Source organism: Petaurus breviceps, unplaced genomic scaffold (genome assembly GCF_028583685.1).
Source record: "Petaurus breviceps papuanus isolate PSGF00001 unplaced genomic scaffold, PetGlider_PUasm1.0 182, whole genome shotgun sequence".
Lineage (NCBI taxonomy): Eukaryota > Metazoa > Chordata > Mammalia > Diprotodontia > Petauridae > Petaurus > Petaurus breviceps.
In genome coordinates, this window is record NW_027185786.1 from 6144795 (window position 1) to 6172256 (window position 27462).

A 27462-nucleotide genomic window follows, 5' to 3' on the forward strand; every position below is an offset into this window, starting at 1 on the left:
ACTTCTTCCCTCATTTCTCAAGGGGAAAAAAAAAAGCAAAACAAAACCAGAAACCGAACATGATTAGTCCCCCAAAGTGATCTGGAAGAACAAGGCTCGCCAAAGCGGAGTATGATGAAGGGCGCTACCTAGCAACTTGTTGCTCTGGCTCCCACGGAAGGGGTTAGCTCTTCGACTGTTGAGACCTCAGTTCAGGTCATAAATCTCTCACCCTGGCACATGCTCTCAGTGTGCCAAGAACCATGTCTTACCCTTATCTCCCCACATTTCTTAGCACAATCCTTAGTGCAAACTAGGTGTCATCTGGTTGAATAAAGGAAATTCCTTTCCCTGTGAATAAAAGGGCAGGCCTCTCCTACCTTAATAGGAAGCAGAATTTGAGTTTCTTGTAAGAAGAAATCATTTCCTCTCTAAATGCTGCTTTTAGGACTCTGCCACCACGAAAGTTGAAGGCAGCATGCTATAATTAGTGGAAGAGCCAGACCCTAGGCAGACACTGGAATCCCACCCACTGCACCAACAACTAGGTTATGACTGGGGTATACCCACATCCAGAGAAAGAACTACAGAGTCTGAATACAAATTGAAGCAAACTACTCCCTCTCTCTCTTTTGTCTTTTGTTTTGTCCCTTCTTTTTCATTGTCCACTCCATTGGTTATAATCCTTCTTTACAACATGACTGATGTTTAATGGGAAGGTATTTGTAGAATCTATATTTGACTGCATGCCGCCATGGGGGGAGGGAAGAGGAGAGGGAGGGAAGAAAATGTGGAACTCAAGGGATTGTGGAAATGAATGTTGTAAACTAAAAGTAAATAAATTTTTAAAAAAGACACTTTCCTTAGCCTGAAAATAGAGGATTAGGTTAACCTTACCCACCTCACAAAGGATGTTGTTAAGGACAAAGGAAATAGACTATGTACTTTGTAACCATAAAGTGCTTAATAAATGCCTTCTTAACAATAAGGCCATTATTCTGGTAAATTAGATCAGAATCTACCTCTGCCCCTGAATTTTCGAGGTAATTTAAACAAAGTCAGGTTGGTTGGTTTAGTTTTTCTTAAATTATCAAGCAACTGCTTTAAATCTGTAGAAAAACAGTCTTTGAGGTTAATTTTTTTTCCTCTCAACTCTGTAAGTCCACCATGCTGCAGAACCAGAGTTCTTTCTGCCTTTAAATAATCAAATGCTTCCAAAACAAAGTTGTAATTTTCCAGGCTGTGGCTAGAACATGCCATCAAGTGGATTTAGCTAAAACTCCCATGTTTGTTTGGGGTTGTACCTGACTGATTCTGCTACAGCACCAATGAATAATTACTCCATGTACTCCAAGCAGCAAATACCTTAACAAAGGAAGCTTACAAAGAACTTAGATGCCAAAAAGGGTTTACTGGAGAAAAAAATATTCCACAAGTCTTAACATATATATTGTGAACAATTTAATCATAAAGATACAAAATTAAGGGATTTTCATGTAGTTCTTTATACATACAAATTTTGCAGTAAATATATTTAACAAAATTTTAAGTAAGGTTCATAATACATCACTTATACAGATCCTCCCCTCCCCTTCCTCTCCCAATGTCTTACTACCTTTTTTTCTCATTTGATTTGAATCCCAGAAGTTATTTTTAGATTATATTCGAAGAAAATCTATTCTGGCATTTTTACATTCCTAGATGTTAAAAGAAAGAAGAAAAGAAAAATTTTCCAACATTAGTAGACATTTAGACAGACATTAGACATTTCTGTGCTTGAAATAAATTGAAACGGCTTTATTTTCCAGACTCCCATCTTGGCCAGGTCAGAATCCTGAAAAGATGTGCTTCTGAAATGAGAGCCATCAGTCTTTCCAATAAAAGGCCAAGAGTTGAAGAGGCAGCACGTGGAAGTAGGAGATTCAGGTAACAGTGGGGGCATTGATTACAAGTGGAGGACACCTTTCTAGCTCCAAACATCTTGACAATGCCACAAAGTGAATTCTTTACCCTTCAAAGCGCTTGTCTGTTCTCCTCAGGATGACTGGGCAGCAGCCAATCCAATGACCCAGGCTCCTTCCTTGTCTGTCTCCATGCCAACATGTCGAAGGGAAGGTTCGTTTTCTCTCCTATCACTGGGCAATGGGCGACCCGAGCTGACAACAATGACTCTTCTGTCTTTTGCTGTGTCATCGAGAAGGGGGGATCTACATTCCAGAGAGCGCCTGCCTGCCTTTGGTCAAAGCTTCTCCTTCACTGGGGTTCACAGGATCATAAATCTGCACCTGAAAGGTACCTTAGAGCTCATCTGCCCAACCTTCTCCCCACAGACACATTTACTGGTGAGGAAACTGAGGCACAGAGAGATTAAGTTATTAGCAGAATCTAGATTTGAACCCAGGTCTTTGGCTCCCATCTAGCCCTCCTCCCACTCCACTGTGTTGTTCCGTTTTCTGGTTCAGTTCTGTTCTGTCTCCGTGTCTGTGCTCTCAGAGTCCCCCTGAAATCCCTTACTCTCTCTATCATATTCTTCATGGCAGCTTCCCTTTTCATAGCACTCTGCCTGGACTTCTCCTATGGACTGATCATATTCTCCCTTGAATCAGTTATCTGTATATCTGTCCTTAGGTCAAGTTCCTTGACAGCAAGGCCTGTGCTGTACTGTATCTTTGCACCCAATGCCTTGTGCTGAGTAGGGCCGTAATAAATGTTTCATTAAATTGAATTGAGATCAGACCCTCTCATGGAAGGCCAGAGAAGATGGGTGGTGGTCAGCCAGTATTCAAGCTGTTAGGTATCAGCTGGAAAGAAAAGAAGCAGTTATTCCAATACCAGTCTCCATAGTAACATCTTGTGGATTAGGAATGGAATGGGACAAAGTTTCTGTCTTCAATCCCAAGTTCAGAGAGAGACAGAACAGTGAACAGAAGATGACATGAATCTAAGTGAGACTAGCTGATAAGAGGCTTTTAGGTGCTTGCCGAACCAAGGGCAGGTAAGTGCCATTCCTGGCCCTAAATCTCCTACATACAGATATCTACTATTAGTCAAAGTTAAAGTTCTAAATGGAAAATGTATATGAAAAAATGAGTGTTGACGATTTGCATGCCTATCACAGGATAACCCTACAGAGATACAGGCTTGGCATATGGAAAGATGCATAATGTGTGGCCTCCAGATCCAGAGGAAAGATCTTTGAGCCCTCAAAAATGAAGCACTTTCCAAGATGTCAAAGTGGTCTGCTGTCCATTCTTCCTCATATTTGTCACTACTAGAAAATGGTGGCAGTCTCCTTCCAAGAGGGATCATGTAAAGAGTTTGCTAAAGTGAGGTAGGTGTGACTGTGCCCAGGCATTTTTAGAGGGGCTGCTTCTTAAGATAAGTGCTTCTTATAATTTTCCACTGGGGTCAATGATGTCACAGGGACTGCGGTCACCATTTGATTCTGAAACACAAACATCTTGATTTTATCAAAGATCCAAAGGAAGACAAACAGAATACTGATATACTGGATCCAAGCAAACTTTATCGTCTCCCAGAAACCTGGCATATAGGTACCAACTGTTAAGGAACCATTGAATGTCATGCATCAATAACAGAGCTAAGGCTTTGTTCCAACAGGAAATAGCCAAAATGTTTCAAATATCCTTATTAAAAGGGGCAAGATAGGGAAGGTCCAAGATATAAATATGGATGATTCTGGCCTGAAAAACTAACTGCTAAGGGGAGAAAAATGAGGAAATTAAGTTTTTTTCCCCTTAGGGAAAAGCTGGTAGAAACAATGTTATTTTAGTGGGACTAGAAAAACATGCAACTCAACCAGACTCCATCACTTTGAGCATCTGCCCCCACTTAGCATAACTTAGGTATTTCTTCCTTTCCTTTATTATCAAAATAGAAAGTCATAGCCACTGCTAACTACTGTTATCTCATCAGGTAACCATCAAAGGATATGAAATGACCTCCATGGGGTATCGGATGACAGCATTAACTATAAATGGTGCTTCAGCAGCCCTTCCCACCAGCCAAATAGGGTTGGGATCAGCCAAGATCGTGGTTACTGCAATGAAACCAGGAAGAAGTCCCTTAAAATGGAATATCCCCCAAAGCCCAAATCCGTTCTCACAGAGGACTCACTACATGTCTGTGTATAGTGCTTGCTGTGTCTGGAAGCTATGGTAACAGCAGAAACACCACTGGAAAAAACATCAGCCCCTCAATAAGGCTCCATGTGCTGAGCTAAACAAAAAGGAATGGTCCCACGAGCCCATCCTCTATAACAAATGACAAAATCTTGAAGTCCTGCCATAGTGAAGTTTGACATCATTCCATTTGTGCTAATAATGCAAGAAGACACTGAATGAGTATCTTATGCTCCCTTTATCCATCTGTGAAATATAAAGACGATCCTATTTCCTTCTTTTATTGTATATACAGTTTCTAGGAGCATTCAGAATGCTCACTCTCCACTACACCTATCAAACCAAACTGAACTCGGGAGTCCCACTGCCACTCCCACATCTGCTGCTGCTCCTCAATTTCCTCCTAGTCTCTCCTAGTCCTTGAGCTCGCCTGATCTCTCCAAGGTCTTCATCTGCTATTCCCTCTGATCCAAGCTCACAGCCTGTTTAGTCTACCTTTATAAAATATTTCATAGCTGTTCCTTCTTTTCCCTCCCTTGTTCAGGGTCTCCTTACCTTACTTAGATTACTTCAATAGCTTCCAATCTCTCCCCTCAATTTTATTCAATACACTTGATAAAGTGCCCACTTCATCAAAGGCACTGCCATATTAATCATCCTCATAAACAACTCAGCACATATCACACACCCCTGATCAAAAACCTGCCATTGCTTTTCACTGCCTAGCCCTGGGGTCCGAGGCTCTCCACGAGCTGGCTTCAGCTTCAACTAACTTTTCCAGCCTTTGCTTACACAATCCCCCTCTACATACTCTCTGCTCCTACCCATCTTCTCCGTTATTACATCCTTGATTTGCCCTCTGCCTGCTGTTCCCTGTGAGTAGGTAGAACCAAAACCCCTGAACTTTTTCTGTGGAAATCTTATCCATCCTTCAAGAGAAAACTCACCAATTCCTACTTGAAGTCTCCTGATACCCCTGAAATGATCTGTCCCTTTTTTGAACTCCTGCAGTATTTCATCAGTCAGTCAGTAGGTCCAGTAGCATTTATTAAGCACCTACTATGTATATGAAGCAATGGGAATACCAAGAAAGGCAAACACATGCAAGGTACATATGGTGCCAATGGAAGGTGACCTCACATTACTTTCTTACCTGCTCAACACATTTCAGCCTTGTATTCAATTGTAGATTTATCTCAAGCCCTTTCACAGCCCCAATCTTTCCTGGTTTCCTCCTCTCCATGCTCTACAATTCAGCTCCACTGGCCTACGTGCTGCATTTTATATCTTACCCTTCATCTTCCCACACCAAGCCTTTGCACAGGACATTTCTTTTCTTTTTTTTTTTTTTTTGCTTTTTGGAGGGGGGAAAGCAGGGAAATTGGGGTTAAGTGACTTGCCCAAGGTCACACGGCTAGTTCGTGTTCAGTGTCTGAGGTCGGATTTGACCTCAGGTCCTCCTGACTCCAGGGCCGGTGCTCTATTCACTGCGCCACCTGGTGCGCCGCCCCACACAGGCCATTTCTTATGCCTGGGGTACTCTTCCTCTTGACCTATACCTGCTTCCCTGGTTTCCGTTAAGGCTCAACTCAAATTCCATCTTCTTCTGTGGCTAGTTCCTTCAGCTTTTGAGTGCCTTCTCTTTTCAGATTACCTTTCATTTTCTCTATTTATGTGTATCTATATATTTATATGTGTGTGTGTGTATATATATACATATATAACTATGTATATACCTAAAAATAACTATTTATGTAGGTATATATGTATGTACACACACACACACACACACACACACAGAGTTATTTACATGCTGTCTCTTCTACTAAAATGTAAGTTCCTAGAGGGCTGGAATTGGTTTTGGTTTTGGGTTTTTTTGACTTTCTTTGTACCCCAAGTGCTTAGCACAGTGCCTCGAACAGTGCAGGTACTTAATAAATGGGTACTAACTGACAGACTAAACTCCTTTAGAGCAGGAAACATATCCTATTCACTATATCTAACACAGTGTCTCAAACATAGCAAGTGGCAAAGAAATGCTTGGTAAATGAATAAAAACACTTAAAGTTAGTAATGAAATAAATGCAAGGACTTATTATCATTAACCCAAGTGAGCCATTAATCTTGGAGCTATGGTGACAGCTCCGTGATCCATCCAGGAAGAAGAGCCTGCCCTGTCCATTCATTCATCACTACCAGAATCCACACTGTCATTTTCCTCTTGAACTGTGAACAAACCTCTTTGAAGAATGCCACCCCTTAACAAAATCCTGGGATGAGACTCATGACTCACCATTCCTTTCATAGTATGCAGCAGCAATTCTCTTGAATCTATAGTCCACTGCAAAAATGCTCGTCCCATTGATCACTGACACCTGTGATACAACAGGTGACATAAACATGAACACCAGTCTTTGTTCCCAACCTTCTCCCCATTTCCCTTCTCCCTCTCTAGGCTTCAAGTGACTGAAAGTGGTTCCTGGTCAGTGTGAAACAATGACATCTAGTATTCACTATATGTGGTAGGCTGAGGACTGGCTTTCTCTTCATTCTCATTGTATATTCTAAGGATGAAATCTATCTAGAAAGCCAAACTCCCTAGCTCTGAGGTTCCTTCATTCTGGAAGAAAAATGGAGCCCTGGAACTGAAAGGGGTTTGGAGGAGTTATGGGACTGCACACTCTCTCACAACACGTGTCTGGCTATGCTACTCTGGAAGGCCTCCAATGATGGAGATTCTACAATCACCCATCATGGCCTACTAGAGAGTTTAATTATGCTGTCGAGAAGTTTTTCTTTATGTTTAAGTGAACTTTTATTATCACTTAGATCCCTTTTCTTTCAGTTTTTCCTTTCCTGAGACAAGAAAAAAAAAGATTAGCTGCTTCTCTCATCTACTTTAAATCATGGGATCACAGATTTTTAGATGCAAGGAGTCTCAGAAGTCAGCAAGTCCAATTCTCTCCTTTTACGGAGAGGGAAAGTGAGATGTAGAGAGGATGCCTTGCCCAGGCTAGAAAGTATGTCTGAATAGAAGCTTGAGTTTTTCTGACCCCAACCTCAGTATCCCACCCCCTGTAATGCCTCTCTAAATGAAATTGATTCCTTAACTTTTCTTAATATATTTATTTCCCAGATCCTTGGTCATTTTTCTTGCTCTTCTCTGGACACTTCCCAGTTTCTTCATATCACTTTTAAAATAAAAAGATGAAAACTTTCTAATAATTGAACACAGAATTTTTGAGCTGCCAAGTGCCTCAGAAAGTATCTCATCTAACTCCTCATTTTAAAGAATAAGAATGTGCAATCCACAGTGCTGGTGACTAGGCCTGGAACAGACCTTGTAGTTTCTGAGACTGTCTCTTCTATGGGAGGTTCCCCCATCCCACCTCCCAGAGCTGTTCTCAGGCTTAGTGCACACCCTCCCTTCCCCCCAGCCAGTACCTGTATTGTCTCATTGCCCAGCACCCTCCAGGGCCCAGAGAGTACAGAAAGGGGAGGGGGAGGGCATGATTTTGAGGGAAGTTGAGGTAGCCATGAAAGACTGTTCCTTAGAATAGCCTTGGGAGTGCTTGCTTTGTTGTATTTTTAAACTGGAAAATTCTATTCTACTAAAAGTAAGTAAAAATTAAAAAAAAAAAAAAACCCCACAGCCAGGATGGAAGAGAACACTTGTCCAAGGTGACACAACCAATCGGGCAGAACAAGATTAGAAAGTTGGTCTCTTGAGTCCCAGGTCAATGCTCTATCCACTGGGCCACACTGCCTTCCACAGGCAGACAACATCATGCTGAGGGTGGGGAAAGGTCAGTTTACTTCCCTGCCATTTCAGGGTACCTGTTGTCATAGAGTCTTCACCACGTTAGCTTTTTTTTTTTCTTTTGGAGCGGGGATTGCAAAGCAATTGGGGTTAAGTGATTTACCCAAGGTCACACGGTTAGTATTAAGTGTCTGAGGCTACACTTGAACTCAAGTCCTCCTGATTCCAGGGCCGGTGCTCTATTTACTGCGCCACCTAGCTGCCCCAAAGTTAGCTTTTTAAAACAATGCTTTTTACCCATATTCAGCTTGTGGTCCACAATGACCTCAAGTTTCTCCATGTCCATTCAGTGCTGCCCGGCTTTAGGTGCCTAAACAGACTCCCTGCACTTGTCATTCTTTCATTAACTAGAATTTCTCTTCACTGTTTCACTATCACTCTGCATGAAGCCAGTTTTTAAAATATCCTCTTCAGTAAATGCCGCCCCCCCTCCCCCCCATTCACACTACATATTGCAATTGCTGGTCCTTCTCACTCAAAGCAAAACATTTGCACTTTTCATTTTCTCAATAAATAGTAACTTAATAAAAGCAGCAAAACTCAGATCGAAAGAGAAGCAGCTTACATTGTATCTGTTATCCAGGCCCCGATGTTTCAAAGGCTGTCTCTGTTGAAGCTTCAGGTCTCCATTCACAGACAGTTGGGAACCTGGGATAGGGGAGAATGACTGGAGAAAAGCCATGCTCTGCATCACAAATCTTGACATCCTCTGAAAAAATGATTTAGGAGAGACAACTAAGCTGTGGCCAAATCTTTGGGGGAGTAAGTTCTAGAAGCCAGTGGTCACAACCACTCTGTTCCTCCTCCTACAGAAGCACATGGCTAATGAATGTTCTGAGCTCAGATGGTCTAGCAGGGCTTCTTAAACTTTTTCCACTTGAGACCCATCTTTGAGTTTTCTGTGGTGTTGCTGGTCACTGAGTGGCCTAAGGGCACGAGCCCTGCAAAGTGTGCATGGGGTCTGTTTAGAAATTATTCAACACAACACGGGCAAGCACTGCCAGAAACCCCTTGGACTTGTTACTTGTTTGATTCAAAATTCATTTTTGCTCATTGTGCATTTAGAAACCTTTTACTGTTGCCAATATGTGATCTCAACCTACAGTTTAAGAAGTGCTGATCTGTAGAACCCAATGACACAAGTTCAAGTCATTAAAGCCCAAACTAGGCCAGAAAATAGGCACAGAATAGCCAAGGTCCTAGTAGAATGAGGAGGCAGAGGCCCTGGATCCTCCAACAACAGACATTCTTTTTCTTGGCTCTGCAGAGGGTGGGGAAATGTGGCAGGAATTCCCTCAAGACTGCCCCCTCCTCCCCCAAGGCAAAGACTCCATAAAACAGTCACTTACAGTCAGCTGGTAATTAAAGGTCAGAATAAGCTGGACCCCAAGGACATGCTCAGTAGGCTTCAGTGGAAGCTCTAATCTGAAATGCAACACATCCATTTTCCCATCTTGATTCCTGTCTTCTTCTCTGGCCTGGAAGACATTACAATCAAGCCCTTAACACACTCAAAAAGAATCACAAACAGATGTACCTGGATATGTCTAAAATCCACTTTTGCCCTGCTATTCACCACCTCTATCCCCAATGTCCCATGAGAAAACAGAATCAAGTTACATTTTTTTCTATGTTAAAATGCAAAAGGTAGGGGTGGCTAGGTGGTACAATGAATAGAGTACTGGCCCTGGACTCAGGAGAACCTGAGTTCAAATGTGGTCTCAGACACTTAACACTTACTAGCCTTGTGATCTTGGGCAAGTCACTTAACCCTAATTGCCCTGCCCTCCCCCCTCCAAAAAAGTTTTAAAAAATGCAACAAGTACAAAAAGTATATTGGCTTACAATATCCACTGAAATGCTGACTCCTAGGAACCAAGAACTAGTAACGGTCAAAAGATCTAAGAGGATGATAGATAGCTAGATTTCTGGAGTGGCCCCAGAGAGATGTCAGTGCTACCCGACAGGCAATGTTAAGAGGTGTGTCTGATTTCTTATATTCTAAGTCCTTTGAGGATAGAGATTTGATTTGTATAGAGCCCAGTTCACATCAACTAACAGACAAGCAACAAATAAATCGGGATAATCATGATATTTCTGAGTAATGTATAGATGCAACTCCTCCCTCGAGTGGTCAATCACTGAGGCAGACTCAAACCTTTACCTGGGGTGTCCATTTTCTCTCTAATTTATCACTCTTATTTTAAAAAAAAAGCTTCTCATCAGAGTATAGGAAAGCGACTAAAGCTTCAATTGCAACTGGTTCAAATCAAAGTGTTGTAGCTGGAAAGACAAATATAGAAAGACTATGGTGGGGTGTTGGGGGAAGAAATCCTTATTTCTAATAGCTAATTTGTACTTCAGGGCAGTCAGAAAAATCTAGTTTGCATCTTTCTTTGAATAAGAAATTGCTTTATGTAGTAAAAGAACAACAACAAAACCCTAAGCAGACAAAATATGGCCTAACAAGTGCTTTCATAACCATTCTTTCATTTGATTCTAACATAAAATTTGATCCTGTATGAAATACATAGAGTGACTACCATGCCCATTTACAAATGACACAACTAAGGTGTGGAGAGGTTAGAAAACTTGCCCATGGTCACACCATAACATAAAGGTCAGAGCTGAAACTGGAACCCAGATTTCCCTCCAGGATTTACAGATTTATTTTTCAGACACAGAAGAACCTTAGTAATAAACCAGTCCAATTTTCTCATTTTATATAAGAGGAAACTGAGGAAGAGTTCGGCAGAGTGACCGCCAAAGTCGTAGTTCATTTGAAACAGAGTTGGGACTAGTATTTGAATCTCCCAACTCCTGTTACTGTTCGTTCCTCTGTAATGTACATGTACCCAAGTTTTGGAGGGTCTGGTTTTAGAGTCCTAGAGAACTGTCTTCTTTAGACAATATTATTCTAAAGTGGTTCACATGTCAAATCAGCACCTGATAAAAAAGGACAGGAATCAAGAGATGTGACCAATTTCCTCCCATTCTAACTTAAAGATCTAGTTTTCTAGAGAGGTGATTTGTAAATTCTCCCCCATCTGAGAAAATTTCTCACTAGGTTTATTCATGCTTTCCTACATCTCATTCCTCATAGCCAGTGAAGCTAAGAAATCTCTCTAGTTTCTCAATGTTCTCTAGCACCCAGTCTTTTGGCCCCCAACCAAAAAAAGGGGGAGCTGCCCCTTTCTTTTTCCATTTTTTAAATCCTTAGCATTCTCCACCCATTCTCCTATATCCTGAGCTAGACTTTGATTCTCACTTTCTCTAGCCATACATATTCCTACAAGGGATAGGGTGGATTTGGAGTTCCTCAAATCCTGTTAAGTGAAATGCTCAGGCTTAGTGATTTTGAAAGAATCAACTCACAAATACTATAAAACATCATCATCATCATCATCATCAGGTAATAACAATTAAAATAGCTAACCTTTCTATAGGGCATTAAAGTTTGCAAAGCATTTAACATTTCTTATTTAATCCTTACAATAACTCTGGGAGATAAGTGCAATTATATACCCATTTTATAGAGGAGCTAGTTAAGTGCCTGACGCAATATTGAAGTCCACAAGACCACCTCATTCCCTCCCAAAGTGAAGCTAAGGATACAACAGAAATGTCCTGTTGCTGCCTGAGGCACCTCCCCAAAGGGGCATCTTCAATTTGCCCCTTACTAGACAAACCTTTCTTTAAGGAAAGCCCTCAGCCCCGCCGCTCATGCCCCTGGGCCAGCCCTTTGGACCGTCCCTCCCAGAGCATTTGCTCATCACTGCCCCCATCGGTGAGCTGAGTCTGCCCCTGCCCCGAGGATGACTAAGGGACCATGGGCCACACGCTGTGTGTCTGTGTCTGCTCCCGAGGGACCCTCCTTATCGACAACAAGAGATACCTCTTCATACAGAAACTGGGAGAGGGTGGGTTTAGCTATGTGGATCTGGTGGAGGGACTGCAGGATGGGCACTTTTATGCCCTGAAGAGAATCCTGTGCCATGAGCAGCAGGACCAGGAACAGGCCCAGTGGGAGGCTGACATGCACCGGGTCTTCCAGCACCCCAATATCCTTCGCCTCGAAGCCTGTTGCTTGACAGAACGGGGCTCCAAGCAGGACGCCTGGCTGCTGCTACCCTTCTTCAAGAAGGGCACACTATGGAATGAAGTGGAAGGGCTGAAAGACAAAGGCAACTTCCTGTCAGAAGATCAAATCCTGCTGCTGCTGTTAGCCATTCATGCCAAGGGTTATGTATGCCCACAGGTCAGTGGGAAGGGACCTGAAACCAACTACTGTTTTGCTTGGAGATGATGGGCAGCCAGTGTTAATGGATGAATCAGGCAAGAATCCACATGGAAGGACAGGCACTAGCCCTGCAAGACTGGGCAGCCCAGTGTTGTGCCATCTTGGATCATGCCCCTTAGCTCTTCTCTGTACAGAGCCATTGTGTCATTGATGAATGAACTGCCATTTGGTCCCTAGGTTGTGTGCTGTATGCTCTGATGTTTGGGGAAGGCCCCTATGACATAGTGTTCCAGAAAAGACACAGTGTGGCCTTGGCAGTACAGAACCAGATCAACATTCCCCAGAGCCCAAGGCATTCCCCAGCATTACGGCAGCTATTGGCCTCCATGATGACTGTGGATCCCCAGGGCCAGCCACATATTTCTTTCCTCCTCAGTCAATCAGAAAGTTTGCAGCCCACAGCTCCAGACCAACATCACCATACACATCTGAGAGAGCATGCAATTTGGGAACATAGAACTCTCTATAAGAGGGAAATAGGTTGTCCTCAATGGGATTTTGAGGATAGTAGACTCCCATCCACAATCCCAAGAATACATAGGTGCTTCTGAGCTCCTACCCACCAAGGACAAAGAGTGGGTCCTTGAGAAGGGTCCTGGCTGACCTAGAAGTGGAGAAATGGTTGCATATGGTATAGTTGGGCCTGCTGGGCCCATATCATGGTTTGCCCCTAAATGTGGGGGTGGGGAAGAGCATTTTCAGAATATGTAAAGACAGAAGTAACCCTAAAAAAAAAAAAGGAAAGCCCTCCATGTCCAGGAGCCTCATGCCTGGCTTGTGACAGGTGAGGAAAACTTGATTTATTCAGAATGGTGGAAGAATATAGGTTTGCTCTATTAAGGAAAACTTTCAGGAAGGAAATTGTTTAACTCCTTCTTACAAGCAAATCACTGGCCCTTCAGTCACCTGCTTCTTTAACCCTGCAGTATGCCTTCGGGAAATAGGACAAGGGGAAACCCACTACTTACTGAGATGGGCTGTGTGTTGTGAGAGGACATAGATTAATCATAGATACAGGCCTGGAAAGAAGCAAAAAACAAGAAGAGAATAAAGTTTTGATCTGGTGTCCCTATAGTGATGGAAAGTCCTGGCCCTTCTTGCAAATGGTGACCAACACCCTCCAAGGCTTGGTAGCAAACACTATCAAATCTGTGACCAGTGAATTCAAAATAGAAAAAGTCCCTAGTGCATGTGCACAACCAAACATACAGACACTTGTATTGGCACAATAATGAGAAGAAAGAAGTACACTGAAGGGGGAGCCCTCTAAGCAACAGTAACACCTGCTCCCCAGGTGAGTGACCAGCCTTCTGAAGAACAGAAGTTGAATAAAGATGAAAAGAATGCATTTTAAAACAGTATCCTTATGAATAATGAATTTTATTAGCATTTACATTATTCCAACTTGTCCCATTGCAATGTGTCTTAGACCAGATTTGTTGGGAGGCACGTTGCATCCCGCACATCTCTAAGGCTGGTGGCTCCCAGAGGACGAGCCTCTGTGCTTCTGAACCTTCCTGGTGTCCTCAAATGATCAGATCTTTGCTTTATCTACATGCATGCTATATTCCCCTCTCCAAGCTTATACAATGTCCTCTGCCCCCCGCCCCATGTATGTTTCCTTTGGACAGGGGTTGGTTTTTGTCTTGCCTTTATATTTAAGAATGTAGCAATGTGGCTTGCACACAAGTAGAACTCAATACACACTTTCTGACCTGAATTCTTGGGCTGAAATACTCAGAAAAGCCTGGGAGAGAAGGAAGCATACTAAAACTATTTACCAAATTTTAAAAGGGAGGAAGCTAAATTCTAAGAATTTTATTGAATCTGCTTTATAGCCAATTAATGTTGCCCACGACAATTCTTCATAATTTTTTTTAAAGTTTTGTCATAAATTAAACATACCATTGTTTGTGATGAAAAACTTCATCCAAAATTTAATCAAGAACACGGAGATCTCTTAGGATAGGAACAGGAATTTATTCTCTTCCCTGGGTGAAGAGGGTGTCTTCCCCATGACTGAACCTGAGGAAGAGGCAGGGAAATCTGAAAGCCTCCAGAAAGGGCTTGCTGTTGGTTAACAGCAGAAGAAGGGGTGAGAGAAGGGAGAGGGAAGTTCTGAGTTTCACAATTGTCTGCTGCATGATCTCCTTGCCTCTAGTCCAACCCCAGTCAAATTCATCCTCTACTCAGTGTTCAAACTGATCTTCCTAAAGAGTTGGCCTGACCATGTCACCCTCCAGTTCAATAAATGCCAGTAGTTCCCTATTCTTTCCAAGATCAGATATAAAATCCTGTTTGGATTTCAAAGCCCTTCACAACCTGATCCCTTAGTGCCTCTCCAGTCTTCTCCCACCTCACTCTTCCACATAGTCTTTGATCCAGTGACCCTAGCCTCCTTGCTATTCCGAGAGCCTGACTCCTCATGTCCCAATTCTAAAACATTTGCATTGGTTGTTCCCCATGCCTGGTACTCTCTCCTTCCTCATCTTCACCTCTAAGCTTTCCCAGCTTCCTTCAAGACTCAGCTCAAGTCACAGTTTCTGCAAGAAACCTTTCCCATTCTTTTTTAATCTTATTCCCGGTTCCCTAAAACAATACCCAGTTTACCCTGTATTTATCTTTTTGCATATAATTAATCATGTTATCTACCCCAATAGACTGTGAGTTCCTTGAAAACAATGACCAGTTTTTGCCTTTTTTTGTACCCCTAGCACTTACCCTCAGGGCCTGGCACGAAAAGCTTAATGATTGACTTCAATTATCCAGTCACCTAGGGAAGGCCTTTTTCTGCCAAAAGCAGAGAAGCTAATAATTCTCTAGCTTATCTTAATAATAATTTTATCCCTCCAAAAGACACATGATGGAAAATGCTATCCACACCCAGAAAAAGAACTATGGAGTTTGAATGCAGATGGAAGCAGACTATTACTCTCTTTTTTTGGTTTTGTTTCTTCCTTCTAGTGGTTCCTCTCATTGGTTCTAATTCTTCTCTACAACATGATTAATGTGAAAATATGTTTAATATGAATGTATACGTAGAGCCTATATCAGATTGCATACGGTCTTAGCATGGGAGGAGGGGAAGGAAGGGGAGAAAATTTGGAACTCGAAATCTCATGGAAGTGGATGCTGGAAACTAAAAATTAATTAATTTTTAATTAATTTAATTAGTTAAAGGGGGAAGGGGCAGAGTTAATGCTCTGAGACTGGGGGGGGGGATGTGATTTTACAGACTGGCTTTACAAATTGATTTTACAAACTGATGGTACAAACTGATATTATAAACATAGATCCCAAGCACCCCATCAGTTCCTCCACCATAGGATGATAAAGTTATTGTTATTATTAATTAATTATTATAATATATAATATTAATTAATATAATATATGATTATTATAATTTTTAAAAGCTATACTGGGAAAAAGAGAACAATCAAAGTAGGGAAAGAATGAAGATAATTAACAAAGGACATAAGACAGAGATGCTTAACTTGTATTTAACTTCTGTTTTCACTTCCAAAGACAATAATCATACTGAACAGAAGAAAAATGGCTAATAGGATGCTGAAACACAGCGTTCTTTGAAAGATCATTGAGAATGGGAGAGATTCCTCAGGACTGAAGGATAAATATTATTGGAATTCGAGTCTGCAAGTTATAGGCCAGTGAAATTGATTTCTATTCCTGGCAAAATTCTTGATTTTGTTATTAGAAGAATAGTTAGTGAACTATTAATAATAGTTAATAATTAATAATTATTATTTTATTATTTATTAATAATAATTAATAATAAAAAGAAATGGTGATCACAAAGTGCCAGCAACATAACTTTTTTATGGTAGCAGTGCCCATCAATTAGGGAACAGCTAAACAGATTTTGGCACAGGAATATAATGGAATATTACTGCATGATAAGACATAACAGATGTGAAGAGAAGCACAGGAAACCTAGAACTGATGCAGGATGAAGTCAGCAGAAAGAAGACAATGTTTCACATAGTGACTGCAACAACGTAAGCAGAAAGTGCCGTAATAACACCCACATGAAATGCTACATAATTATAATTACCCATCTTAGCCTGTAAAAAGACTAAGAAAAATGTACAGACGGGGAACACTGCTAGACTTGGTGGAGGGGAAATTGGCTAGCTTTGACATACTACCTTTTTTTTCCCTTTGTTTTTATTCATTGTTACCTTTACAGATGGCTTTATTACTTGGGGGAAGGGATATATTCAGAACAAATTAAAGTGATGTAAAAAAACAAAGATATCAATAAAAATTAATAAATAAGCTCACACAGTTAACTTGGCTTTATCAAGGACAAGTCATACCTGATTAACTTTTTTTTTTTTACTTTGATTTTTTTCCAGACATAATGAAATTTAAATTTCACGCATTATGGTAGCTACAGGTGTAATCATATGAAATTGAAGGACAATAATTTTGCTCTGTCCATACAACGTAGCCTTATTAAGTTAAATGAATGGGAGGTTCCACAGTTACAAAGAAGCAGAAATGGTTAAAATGTTTTAAGTTAGTCCTATAATCACTGCCATTGGGGAGGCCAAGGCTGATAAATTCTTGGAACTCAGGCATTCTAAGCTACAACTAGAACTAAAGTTTATCGTGTGTCTGGAGCCAATCTGGAAGGAGGGCATCACGCTATCTAATAAGGGGTGAACCAGCTCAGGTCAGAAATGAAGCAGGTCTTAGGAATGGCTGAACAAGTTGTAGTATATGAATGTAATGGAATACTATTGCGCTATAAGAAATGATGAGCAGGATGCTTTCATAAAAACCTGCAAGGACTTACATGAACTAATATTGAGTGAAGGAAAACACTGTACATAGTAACAGCAACATTGTGTGGTGATCAACTTTGATACACTTAGCTCTTCTAAGCAATACAACGATCTAAAACAATTCCAAAAGACTCATGATGGAAAATGCCATCCACATTCAAAGAAGGAACTAAGGAGTCTGAGTGCAGATAGAAGCACGCTATTTTCTCTTTTTTGTGTTGTTTTTTCTTTCTCGTGGTTTTTCCCTTTCATTCTGATTCTTCTTTCACAACACAACCTATGTAGAAATGTTTAATATGATTGTACATGTACATTTATCAAATTGCTTGATGTTTTGGGGAGGAGGGAGAGGAAGGAGGGAGTGAGAAAAAAATTTGGAACCAAAATCTTATAAAAGTAAATGTTGAAAACTATCTTTACGTGTAATTAGAAAAAAATAAAATACTTTTAAGCAAGGAAAAAAAGATTCTTGTTCAGATATGGATTAGACAAGATGACTTCTGAGGTCTCAACCATCTCTGAAATTCTCAGATTCTGCTATGTAATCTCAAGAAAATCACTTATCTTCTCTCTGACTTCATCTGTATAAAATGAGGATTTTCTATTTGCCTCACTTCATTAGGCTTTTGTGAGGATTAAATGAAAAAATTTGGGCAAAAGCAGTTAGGAAAAAAAATACTAAATCCCTTATAGAAATGTACAGTATTATTACTACATAGCTTTATTAATTAGGCAAAACCAAATTAAATTATAGGTGAGAAGTAGATTAGGCTTAATTTTGGTCTTCGGCACTCCTGGGCATGTTTTGAAACTGTAATGTCAGAACTCACTACTGAGTTATATCCCCTTTCATAATGAGCTAAATGTCTTCCATTCATCTTCACCTCTGCCTACACTTATTCATCTTGGACTCATCACATATTCTCTTTTCACTGTACCACAATGTCTCCCACTAGTCTCCATTAATTTATTTGTAGATTCTTTTGTTTATCACTTATTCCTTATTAATTATGGGTTCTGCCATTTCCATATTCCAATAGCTCCCTTTTAGTCTGGGGAAAACCCATGGTACAAAAACTCTAGAAGAAAATGTAAACAAAATGGTTCAATATCTACAAAATATAAAATATTTAATAAAATATGGAATAGATATTCTAAAGATAAATTCATCTCACAAACAAAAATCAAGGAAGAATTTCCAATGAATTTCCAAAAAAAAAATTCCGACAATAAGGATCAGATCAATTCATAAGTGAATTCCATCAAACATTTAAGGAATAATTAATCCTCATGCTACATAAATTGTTCTCCAAAATGAAGGAAGAAAATGCCCTTTGAAACTACTTATATTAAGAAGTATGATTCTGATGCCTAAACCAGGGAGGGATAAAGTAAAGAAAGAAGGTACAGACTGATAATGAATATGATATGAATATGAATATGATAATGAATATTGATATGAAAATGTAAAAAATAATAAAGAATATATAAAAAATATGACTGTATTCATTATGACCAAACTGGATTTATATTAGGGATGCTCAAGAGTACTTCAACCTTAAGAACACAAATGGTATAATTAATCACATAACAAAAACAATACAATTACATAATTGATACATTTTAAGATGTATTTTGTATTAAAAATACACAAAAAGCATAGGAGTGGATGGTCTTTTCTGAATGTGATTAAAAGTATTTATCTCAAGTCAATGGCTAGCATTTATCTGTACTGGAGGAACACTAGAATATTCCCAAATAGCAGGATTAAATTAGCAAGGATGCCCTCTATCTCCACTATGATTTGAGAAAATACTAGAAATGTACACTATAGCAATATGACAAGAAAAATAAATTACGGGAATGAGCATTAGCCAACAAGGGGGCAAAATTATTCCTTTTTGCAGATGATTTGTTAGCTTACACAGAAAATCCTAGAGAATCAACAAAGAAGTTAATGGAGATAATGAGAGGTAAAGATCCTGGGCTCCAATTCTCTCTCTTATTCTCGATAAAACCCGAGTGAACTTGGGCCGGTCCCTTTGCTTCCTTAGGCCCAAATTTCCTCATCTGTAAAACAGGGATAAAAGCACCCACCTCACAGGACTGGCGTGAGGACCATCTTTGCCAAACCTTAAAGCACTATACTAAGTGACAGCAATTATTATTACAAAGAAACAAGACCTCCCATACCTTGGCAGAGACAGGACCAGAGGTAGGAATGAAACACATTTTCAGAAATGGCCAATGTGTTGATGTGTTTGGCTTGACCACACAATCTGTGTTTGTCTTACCAGAAAATTTCCTACACCAATGATATCATAGGTCTAGCTCCTATCCTTATACACATCTAAACCAAAGTGCCAAAAGATGCTTTCTAAAAGCAGAGAGATTTAATAGAATATAGAACAAAATTTATATAGAGGACATGATGAAAAAAATTACGAATCAAGGGTGTCTGGAGCATCACAATATCTTAAAGATGATCATAAAGTAATAATTCTCAAAACTCCCTGGTACTGCTTCTCCAGGAAGCCTTTCTTGACTGCCCTAGCTCCTGGTACCATCTCTGCCAAACTACCTTGTACTTAACTAATGTATTTGTTCTTTTTTATACTAACTGTACATATATTTCTGTATGTATTTGTATTCCCAGCATTTAAACCATTGTTCTTCATGCCTGGAAGGCACTCTAACCTTAGCTTCATCTCACAGAATTTCTCTTCCTTCAAGATACAATGTAAACACCATTTTCTACATAAAGTCCATCCTGAACTTCTCAAAATACCTTGTTTCCTCTCGCACTTGCCTCAATAGAGGGAGATTCATCATCCAAGATCTTCTTATATCAAACCCTTCTATTTGTATGTCTTTACAAAATATAAGCTCCTTGAGAGTTGGGATCATTTCACTGATTGTCTTTGTATTATTCCCTGTGCCTAGCACAGCTCCTGGCATACAACAGGTGCTTAGTAAATGCTTGTGGATTAAATGACTGTGTCACCTGCAAATCAGCAAAGTCATAAACAACATAAAGCCAAACACAAAATCCCTGTACACTCAATTCATTAGAGACCTCCTTCCAAGCTGATCCCAAACCATTTGTGACTATTCTTTGGGTCAGGCCAGGTTTGAAATGTCAGGATTTTATTGGTCATATTTACCATAAGTATTACAACCAATCTGTTATTTTTCTTTTCATGTTGATATTTTCTTTTTTGCTGTGTAGAAAATTTTTAATTTTATTTTAATCAAATACATTTATTTTGTCCCATAATCATTCTTATTCAATAAAAAGATACCTTTCTACCTACCACAAATGAGATAAACTTATTTCATTTTCTTAAAGAAATTTTTTTTTTAATGGTTAGGTCCAGTCAAGTCAAGAAGCATTATTAAGGGCCAATTATGTGTCTGCCACTGTACTAAGAAAAGCAAAAACCAGTCCTTGCTTTCTAGGAACTCACAGTCTAATCAAGGTCTATCATTTAGCTAGAATTCACTAAGGGATATAATGTGAGGGGTGGTTAGGTGGCACAGTGAATAGAGCACCGGCCCTGGTGTCAGGAGGACCTGAGTTCAAATCCCGCCTCACACACGTAACACAAAAACTAGCCATGTGACCTTGGGCAAGTCACTTAACCCCAATTGCCCTCCAAAAAGCAAAAAAAAAAAAAAAGGATATAATGTGAGATGTGGATCTAAAATAATTTCCTGACCAATCAGTAATCAATGTCCCTATGTTCCTTTATTAAATCATGAATTCTTTTCTGGGGTTTTTATCCTCTATAAAAGGTTTGTCTTTTGCAGATATCTAGTTAGCTGTTTAGGATTATTCTTCTCCTTCATGTGCCTCACTCTGCTTTTGACCCAAAGCCAGATAATTTGGATGGATACTTTGCAATAAGTATGGGAATTGTTATACAGTCATTTTTCTGTTCTGTCCAACTCTTTGTGACCCTGGGTTTTCTTGGCAAAGATACTGGAATGGTTTGCCATTTCCTTCTCTAGCTCATTTTATAGATGAAGAAACTGATGCAAACAAGGTTAAGTGACTTGCCCAGGGTCACACAGCTAGTGTCTGAAGCCAGATTTGAACTCAAGAACACAAGTCTTCCCTGAGTCTAGGCCTGGCATTCTAGCTATTGCACCACCTAACTGCCAAGTCTTGAAATACAAGACTCCACTTACAAGCATTTTAAATAGTGACCCTACGTAATCCTGCCTCCTTATTTTTCTATACATATTTCAATATTATTTTATCCAGTTGTATTTAATCCTTGGTATTTTGATTGGTACTGTATTAAATATTTAAGTGAAGTTCAGGTGTATTGACATTTTCACCATATTAACTTATCCATCTGTGGACACTATCCCTCTGATTATTTAGATCTTTATTTCAGTCCTTATAATTTTGTAGTTGTATATATTGGCCATGCATATTTCTAGGTAAGTTGATTCCCAAATATTTAGTGGCATTTGTTATTATGGTAGATGGGGGTTCCTTGATCTCTATTGTTAGCAAATAAGAATACAAATTATTTTGGTGAACTAATCTTGCTATTCTGTGGCCTTCCTCAACTCATTTATTGTCACTATTAGTTTTTGGTAGGAACATCTGGATTTTCTAAGTACCCTATCATGTTATCTGGAAATAATATTTTGAACTCTTTGTTTTTAATGTTAATAATTCTAGTTTATTTTTTTGGTCTTATTTGCAATTGTTAACTGCAAATTATCCCAGGGAGGTCAATGAAAGAAATAATGTTCCCATTTGCATCAAAACAGCAAGAATCTGTAACAGCAAGAAACTAGAAACAAACTATATGCCCAATGAATGGAAATGCCTCAACAGAGAGTAGTGTATGAATGGAAAAGAGTGTGGCATGGTGGGAGAGTGCTCAATTTGGAGTCAGAAGACCCAAGTTTGAGTCCTGGCTGTCCTACTTTTTTACTGTGTGACTTTCAGCAAATAATGAACCTCTCTGGGACCCATTTTCTTCATCTGTGAAATGAGGGGGTTGGACTGGATGACCTCTGAGGACCTTTTAAATTCTGCTGTTATAATTGCAATAAAATCTTATCTCATTATCACAAATGACAAATAGGAAGAATTCAAAGACATGTGGAAAAACTTGTATGAACTCATATACAGTAAAAAAAAAAAAAGAAGCAAAACCAAAGGAACAATATATATCTGAATACACTGAGTAAATGAAGTCAACGCTAAAAAGCAAAAGAATTCAGGTCAAATCCAATGGACTTTTGTGGGGAGAGCTGAAACACCTTTCTATTAAGAAGTAGTAAATTATAAGAATGGAAAAACCACAACTTTTTTTTGTCCATGGCAATCATGATATTAGATGGCTTAGCTTCTCTGTTTTTTTGGGTTTTTTGTTTGTTTGTTTTTGCTTTTTGGAGGGCAATTGGGGTTAAGTGACTTGCCCAAGGTCACACAGCTAGTTTTTTGTGTTAAGTGTCTGAGGCTGGATTTGAACTCAGGTTCTCCTCACTCCAGGGCAGGTGCTCTATTCTCTGTGCCACCTAGCCACACTCTGTTTTTTTTTTTTAAAGAGAGGTATTATGGGAGGTTATTTATTGGGAAATGATCAATATGTCCAAACAAATTGTCAATAGCAAATTCTGCTTTAGAAGGAGTATAGAGTCACCTACTGATACCACTGGCAGCCGAAGATTATCTCCTTGAAGTTGGTTAAAAGTGGGGAATGTGCTCCAGGCTAGATACTCTCCAGAATTGGAGCTCAACAAAGCCACAAACAGCACCTCATGTTGGTACCGAACAGTTGGCTGCTCCTCATAGCTGCTGCGCTTCAACCAAAAACCTAGACAAAACATGGAAGTCAGAATTAAGGCGTGGAGAATGAAGTTCCCAGCCCAAGGTGTGTTTAATACCAAGAAGCAGATGAGAGCAGACAAAAGATGTAGGGAGATGTGAAGAGACACCTCTGAGAACAGCAGCTGGGAGAAGCAATGGGCAAAGAGGAAAGGCCAGGAGTAAAGTTAGTGGTCCTAGCTTGGGAAGCCAAATTTGAAAGATGAGAAGGGCAGTTTCCAAATCCATGGGGAACTGAGGATTAGGACAGGCAGCTCAAGGATGGAGAGATCAAGCAGAGAATGGAAGAACTCATGCACCAGGGGAGTACCTAGTACACAGTGGGCTCTTAATAAATGTATATTGTTTGATTGTAACAGAGCCTAAATCTGGCGGGCAATATGTATGCCAGTCTCTAAGTATAAAAATACTTTCACTTTCCTGCCAATTGTAAATGTACTCTTGCTATATATATTAAAATATATATACACATATATTCACATATATACATAGTAATTGTGGGTATGCTCTCTATACATATAAGTGTATATATTGTATGTAACACATTATGGATGTTGTATATAATGTATTATATGTGTAATATGTTATAATGTATTGCATATACAATGTTATATAGTATACATAATCTATAAACATAATTATAATACCTATAATTGCAAATATTCTTTATGTGTATATATGAGTATATTACAATTATATATTATATAGAACATGCATAATGTCATATATAACATACACATGTATGTATGTGTATGTACACCTGTACACATAAAATGTGTAAAATAAGTCCAAAATAAAGATATACTAATATATTTTCATGTTTGTTCATAACTCTTTGAGGACAAGGGCTGTCTTTTGTCCCTTTTTGCATCCCCAGAACTTAACACAGTGCCTGGAACACACAGAGTAGGCACTTAATAAATGTTTATTGATTGATAAACATCCTTTGTATGTGTGTGCATGTGTATGAAAAACTCTGGAAAATGGGACGTAAAGGAGATGGGTAAGGAAAGAAGTCAGATTCTTGAGTGAACAATGCAGGTTGCATAAAAGAAGTTCTTATGGCGGGATACCTTGCATATGTGTTATTAACTTTGGGGAACAAGATATCTGTATCAAATGGGATGGTGCACAAAGTTGGTAGGCCAGTCAGTAAACGTTTCTAAAGCCCCTAGGATGGGCTAAGCACTGCTCTAAGTGATGAGAATGCAAAGAAAGACAAAAGAATGGAGTCCCTGTCCTCAGGGAGCTCAGAATCGAGGTTAGCATAAATGCCTGTCATTTTGCCAGGGAATAGAGCTGGAGGGGAGCCAGAGAATGAGGGTGTATACACTAAAAGGACAAGGCCAAGGGGTATATGCCAGGTTCTGGGGGCACAATAATATCCCCTTGATTGTGGGGAACAGAGGATGAGGTTTGGGAGGACCAAAAATGAAGTTAGAGGTCTGCACTGCCTCAGTCTGGTGTGGGGGTTTCTGGACACTTAGGTTTGGGAGGCACACTGAAGGGGGTGTATGGATGACTTGGATCTGGGGGGTTAGGGAGACAAGAGATAAAGGTAGACATCTCAATAGCCTGGGTCTGGGGGGTGGGGTGGGGGGCCGGTCTGGACAGCCTGGGTTTGGGGAGAGTTGCGGGGTACTATGGGAGAGGTGTCTGAATTGCCTATGTCTGGCAGGTTTAGGGGGACACAATGTGAGGGGGGGCAGCGGGGCGGCCTGGGGGTTGTGTCCGGGTGGGCCAGGGTCTGCGGGGGTTTGGGGGAGACAATGTGAGAAGGGGTACCTGCACAGCCCCGGTCTGGGGGGGGCGCATCTGCACGGCCCGGGTCTGGGGGGGGGGGGTTGGGGGGGGGGGAGGCGTCTGCACCGCCCGGGTCTGGGGAGAGGGCGCAAGCTGTGGGAGGGACACGGACTGGGCCGGGCTCACCGTGACTCCGGAAGGCCACAAGCAGTGGCGGGATGTAGGTGAGGCTGGATACCAGCAGCAGGAATACAGCGGCCTTGGAGCACAGCCCCGCGCGGTAGACGATCTCCGTCGGGTGTGAGTATAAGTCGTAGAGAGCCATGGCCGCCGCCGCGCTCTCCCGCTGTAGGCCTCGGCTTTGTAGCCCGGGGCGGAGGCCTGCGCTGCACCAGTCACCAATGCCTACCAGATTTGGCTTCTCTCGGTTGCCATAGCCTTGGTCTCCATGGTAACCGTCCTACCTCGGTACCTGAGCCAATAGCAAGATCGCCGTTGAAAGTAGAGTCGCTCTCAGCCAATTATATAGCGACGTGAGGGGGCGGGGATCCGGGCTGGGAGAGAGAATGTTACTGTATTCTATTTGGGCCAAAAATATCTCTGTTCCCTGAGATTTACACTCAGGATGTTTTTCCGAAACTTTGTGTGTAAACAGAACAATCTTTTATTTTTTTCCGGGTAAACAACATTGTGGTTATATTTTTGTCAGATTCCCGAGTAAGGCAATATCTATAGCTATTCAAAAGGAAATGAAATTCACATGTATTTCCAACTTCATCTTGTGGTCCTCCCAAACCTCAGTTGATCTTATGAAGTATTTAGGGGCCGATCAATAAAATAGAACTTTACATATATATGTGCAGCTTACTGCCTTTAAAGCACTGGGTATACAACTGTCTGTGAGGGTCAATTAATAAATATTTATTAAGCACTGGAGATACAAAAAAGGGCAAAAGACATTCCCTGGAGCTCACAGTGCAATTGGGGGAAACAACATGAAAAAGTGGTTTCAGCAAAATGTTTGTAGCAGTACCATTTGTAACCGCACAAAGTTTGAGGTCCAGAAATAAAATTGTTTGTTTGGATAACAACTCCTCAAGATTGTTCTCAGTATAAATTCACAGTACAAAAGAGAATGATTCGAGTTCTTAAGAATCCATTTTTTTAAGGACGAATTTGCTCCAGAACAAATTGATGACAGTTTTATGTTTGCAAATCTTGAATTATCACAATCTTCAAAGACTAAAACTTGCCTTTGACCAAAAGGTCAATAGAAGAAAGGCACAAATATTGTCCAAGATGATTAGTGTATAAAAAATGGTGTAAAGGGATTCACTGACTGTATGCATAATTGGAAAAGAAGGTAACATGTGAGAAGAGCAACAGATAAAATAGGGATGGCTCAAATGACATATTGTTGCCAGAGAAATGTAAAAAGACCTATGAAAGGACGTTTTTCCTGATTAGCAAACCTAAATTTACTTATTTACAACTTCCATATATTGCTCCTGGTTTTGACCTCTGGGACCAAACCAAACTAGAGTAATCTCTACTCCAGATGATAGTCCTTCAACTATTTGAAGACAGCTATCACATTGCCCCACTGTCACCCCCAGTCTTCTATATCTCTAGGGTAAATATGCCTAGTGCTTTCAATTAGCCCTTATATGTCATAGAGTTAAAAAAAAAAAAAAAGGCAGCCATCCTGTTTATTCTCCTCTGAACCACCTAACAAGCCAGGTGGTGAAACTGATAGAGCCCTGAGCCAGAGTTAGGATAGACTTGCCTCAGACACTACTTAATGGTTGTGTAACCTTGGGCAAGTCACTTAACATATTTGTCTTTCTTTCCTCATCTGTAAAATAGGGATCATAATAGCACAGGAAAAAAATGAGATAATATTGACAAAGCACTTTGCAGATCTTGAAGTGCTATATAAATGTTACTATTATTGTAGATAATTTTGGCATACTTTTTTTTTGTTTTGTTTTTTGAGGTAATCAGGGTTAAGTGACTTGCCCAACTTCACACAGCTAATAAGTGTCAAGTGTCGGAGGCAGGATTTACATTCAGATCCTCTTGACTCCAGGATGAAAACTGCATTTTAAGTCCTCCAGCTTTGTTGGACCTTCCAGTCTCTAGTAATTTAAGTCACTTCCAAATTCTACTAGGGAATCTCTTCAGAGATCAGTTTAACTTAAAAGTGTCTTGTATAGACTGGATTTTTTGGAATAGAGAAAGAAAAGTTCAACTCTTTTAGAAAAGGGCTAATTTGGAGAATTCTTAATACTCAACCCCAATTCCTTTGTATTATTAATGACCAAATCACTCAATTGCCTCAAAGAATGCCCCCAGGAAAAAAAGACCCCTCCCAGGTTTAAGGAGAGCTATTTTTTGTGTAATGAATGGCTTTTTGGAATTGACCATGCATTAAACTAGCAATTCTCTGTCCCATAGAGGAGTGGTATAAAAGATCCCAGCAGGGAAAGAATGCAAACCAAGGCTGATACTTGGAAATTGATTTTTTTTTTAAGAGATCAGCAAATTTTGCCATAAGGATATTGTTGGGATTATTTGGTGCAAATCATTGGAGAGGACACTTAAAAATGATAATGCTAAAATTTTCCCCGAATCCCAGAAACATTTCTGGAATTGGGGATATGCACAAGTATGTCAATTGTGCCCCCATTTAATCAGCTAAGAACAGAAAGGCGTGCAGCATCATTTTAAAAAGTTTCTACTCTCACTCTGGAGCTGAACTATGCTGTAATTCTCTCTCTCTCTCTCTCTCTCTCTCTCTCTCTCTCTCTTTCTCT

The 27462-nt window shown here is 40.2% G+C and overlaps 1 protein-coding gene and 1 pseudogene across 1 annotated transcript; one reads left to right on the forward strand and one right to left on the reverse strand.

Annotated features, from left to right (window-relative positions):
* Positions 1–1417: 1417 nt before the first annotated feature.
* Positions 1418–25108, reverse strand: TMEM231 (transmembrane protein 231). The gene is made up of 7 exons (XM_069087688.1): positions 24833–25108; positions 22723–22892; positions 9291–9419; positions 8507–8650; positions 6415–6496; positions 3934–4039; positions 1418–3533 (listed from the first exon to the last, which is right to left on the reverse strand). Exons 1-7 carry the CDS (start codon positions 24969–24971, stop codon positions 3353–3355), a joined length of 951 nt encoding a protein of 316 aa, XP_068943789.1. The 5' UTR covers positions 24972–25108; the 3' UTR covers positions 1418–3352.
* On the forward strand, positions 11031–12985 carry LOC138160865 (serine/threonine-protein kinase 16 pseudogene; annotated as a pseudogene).
* Positions 25109–27462: the final 2354 nt, after the last annotated feature.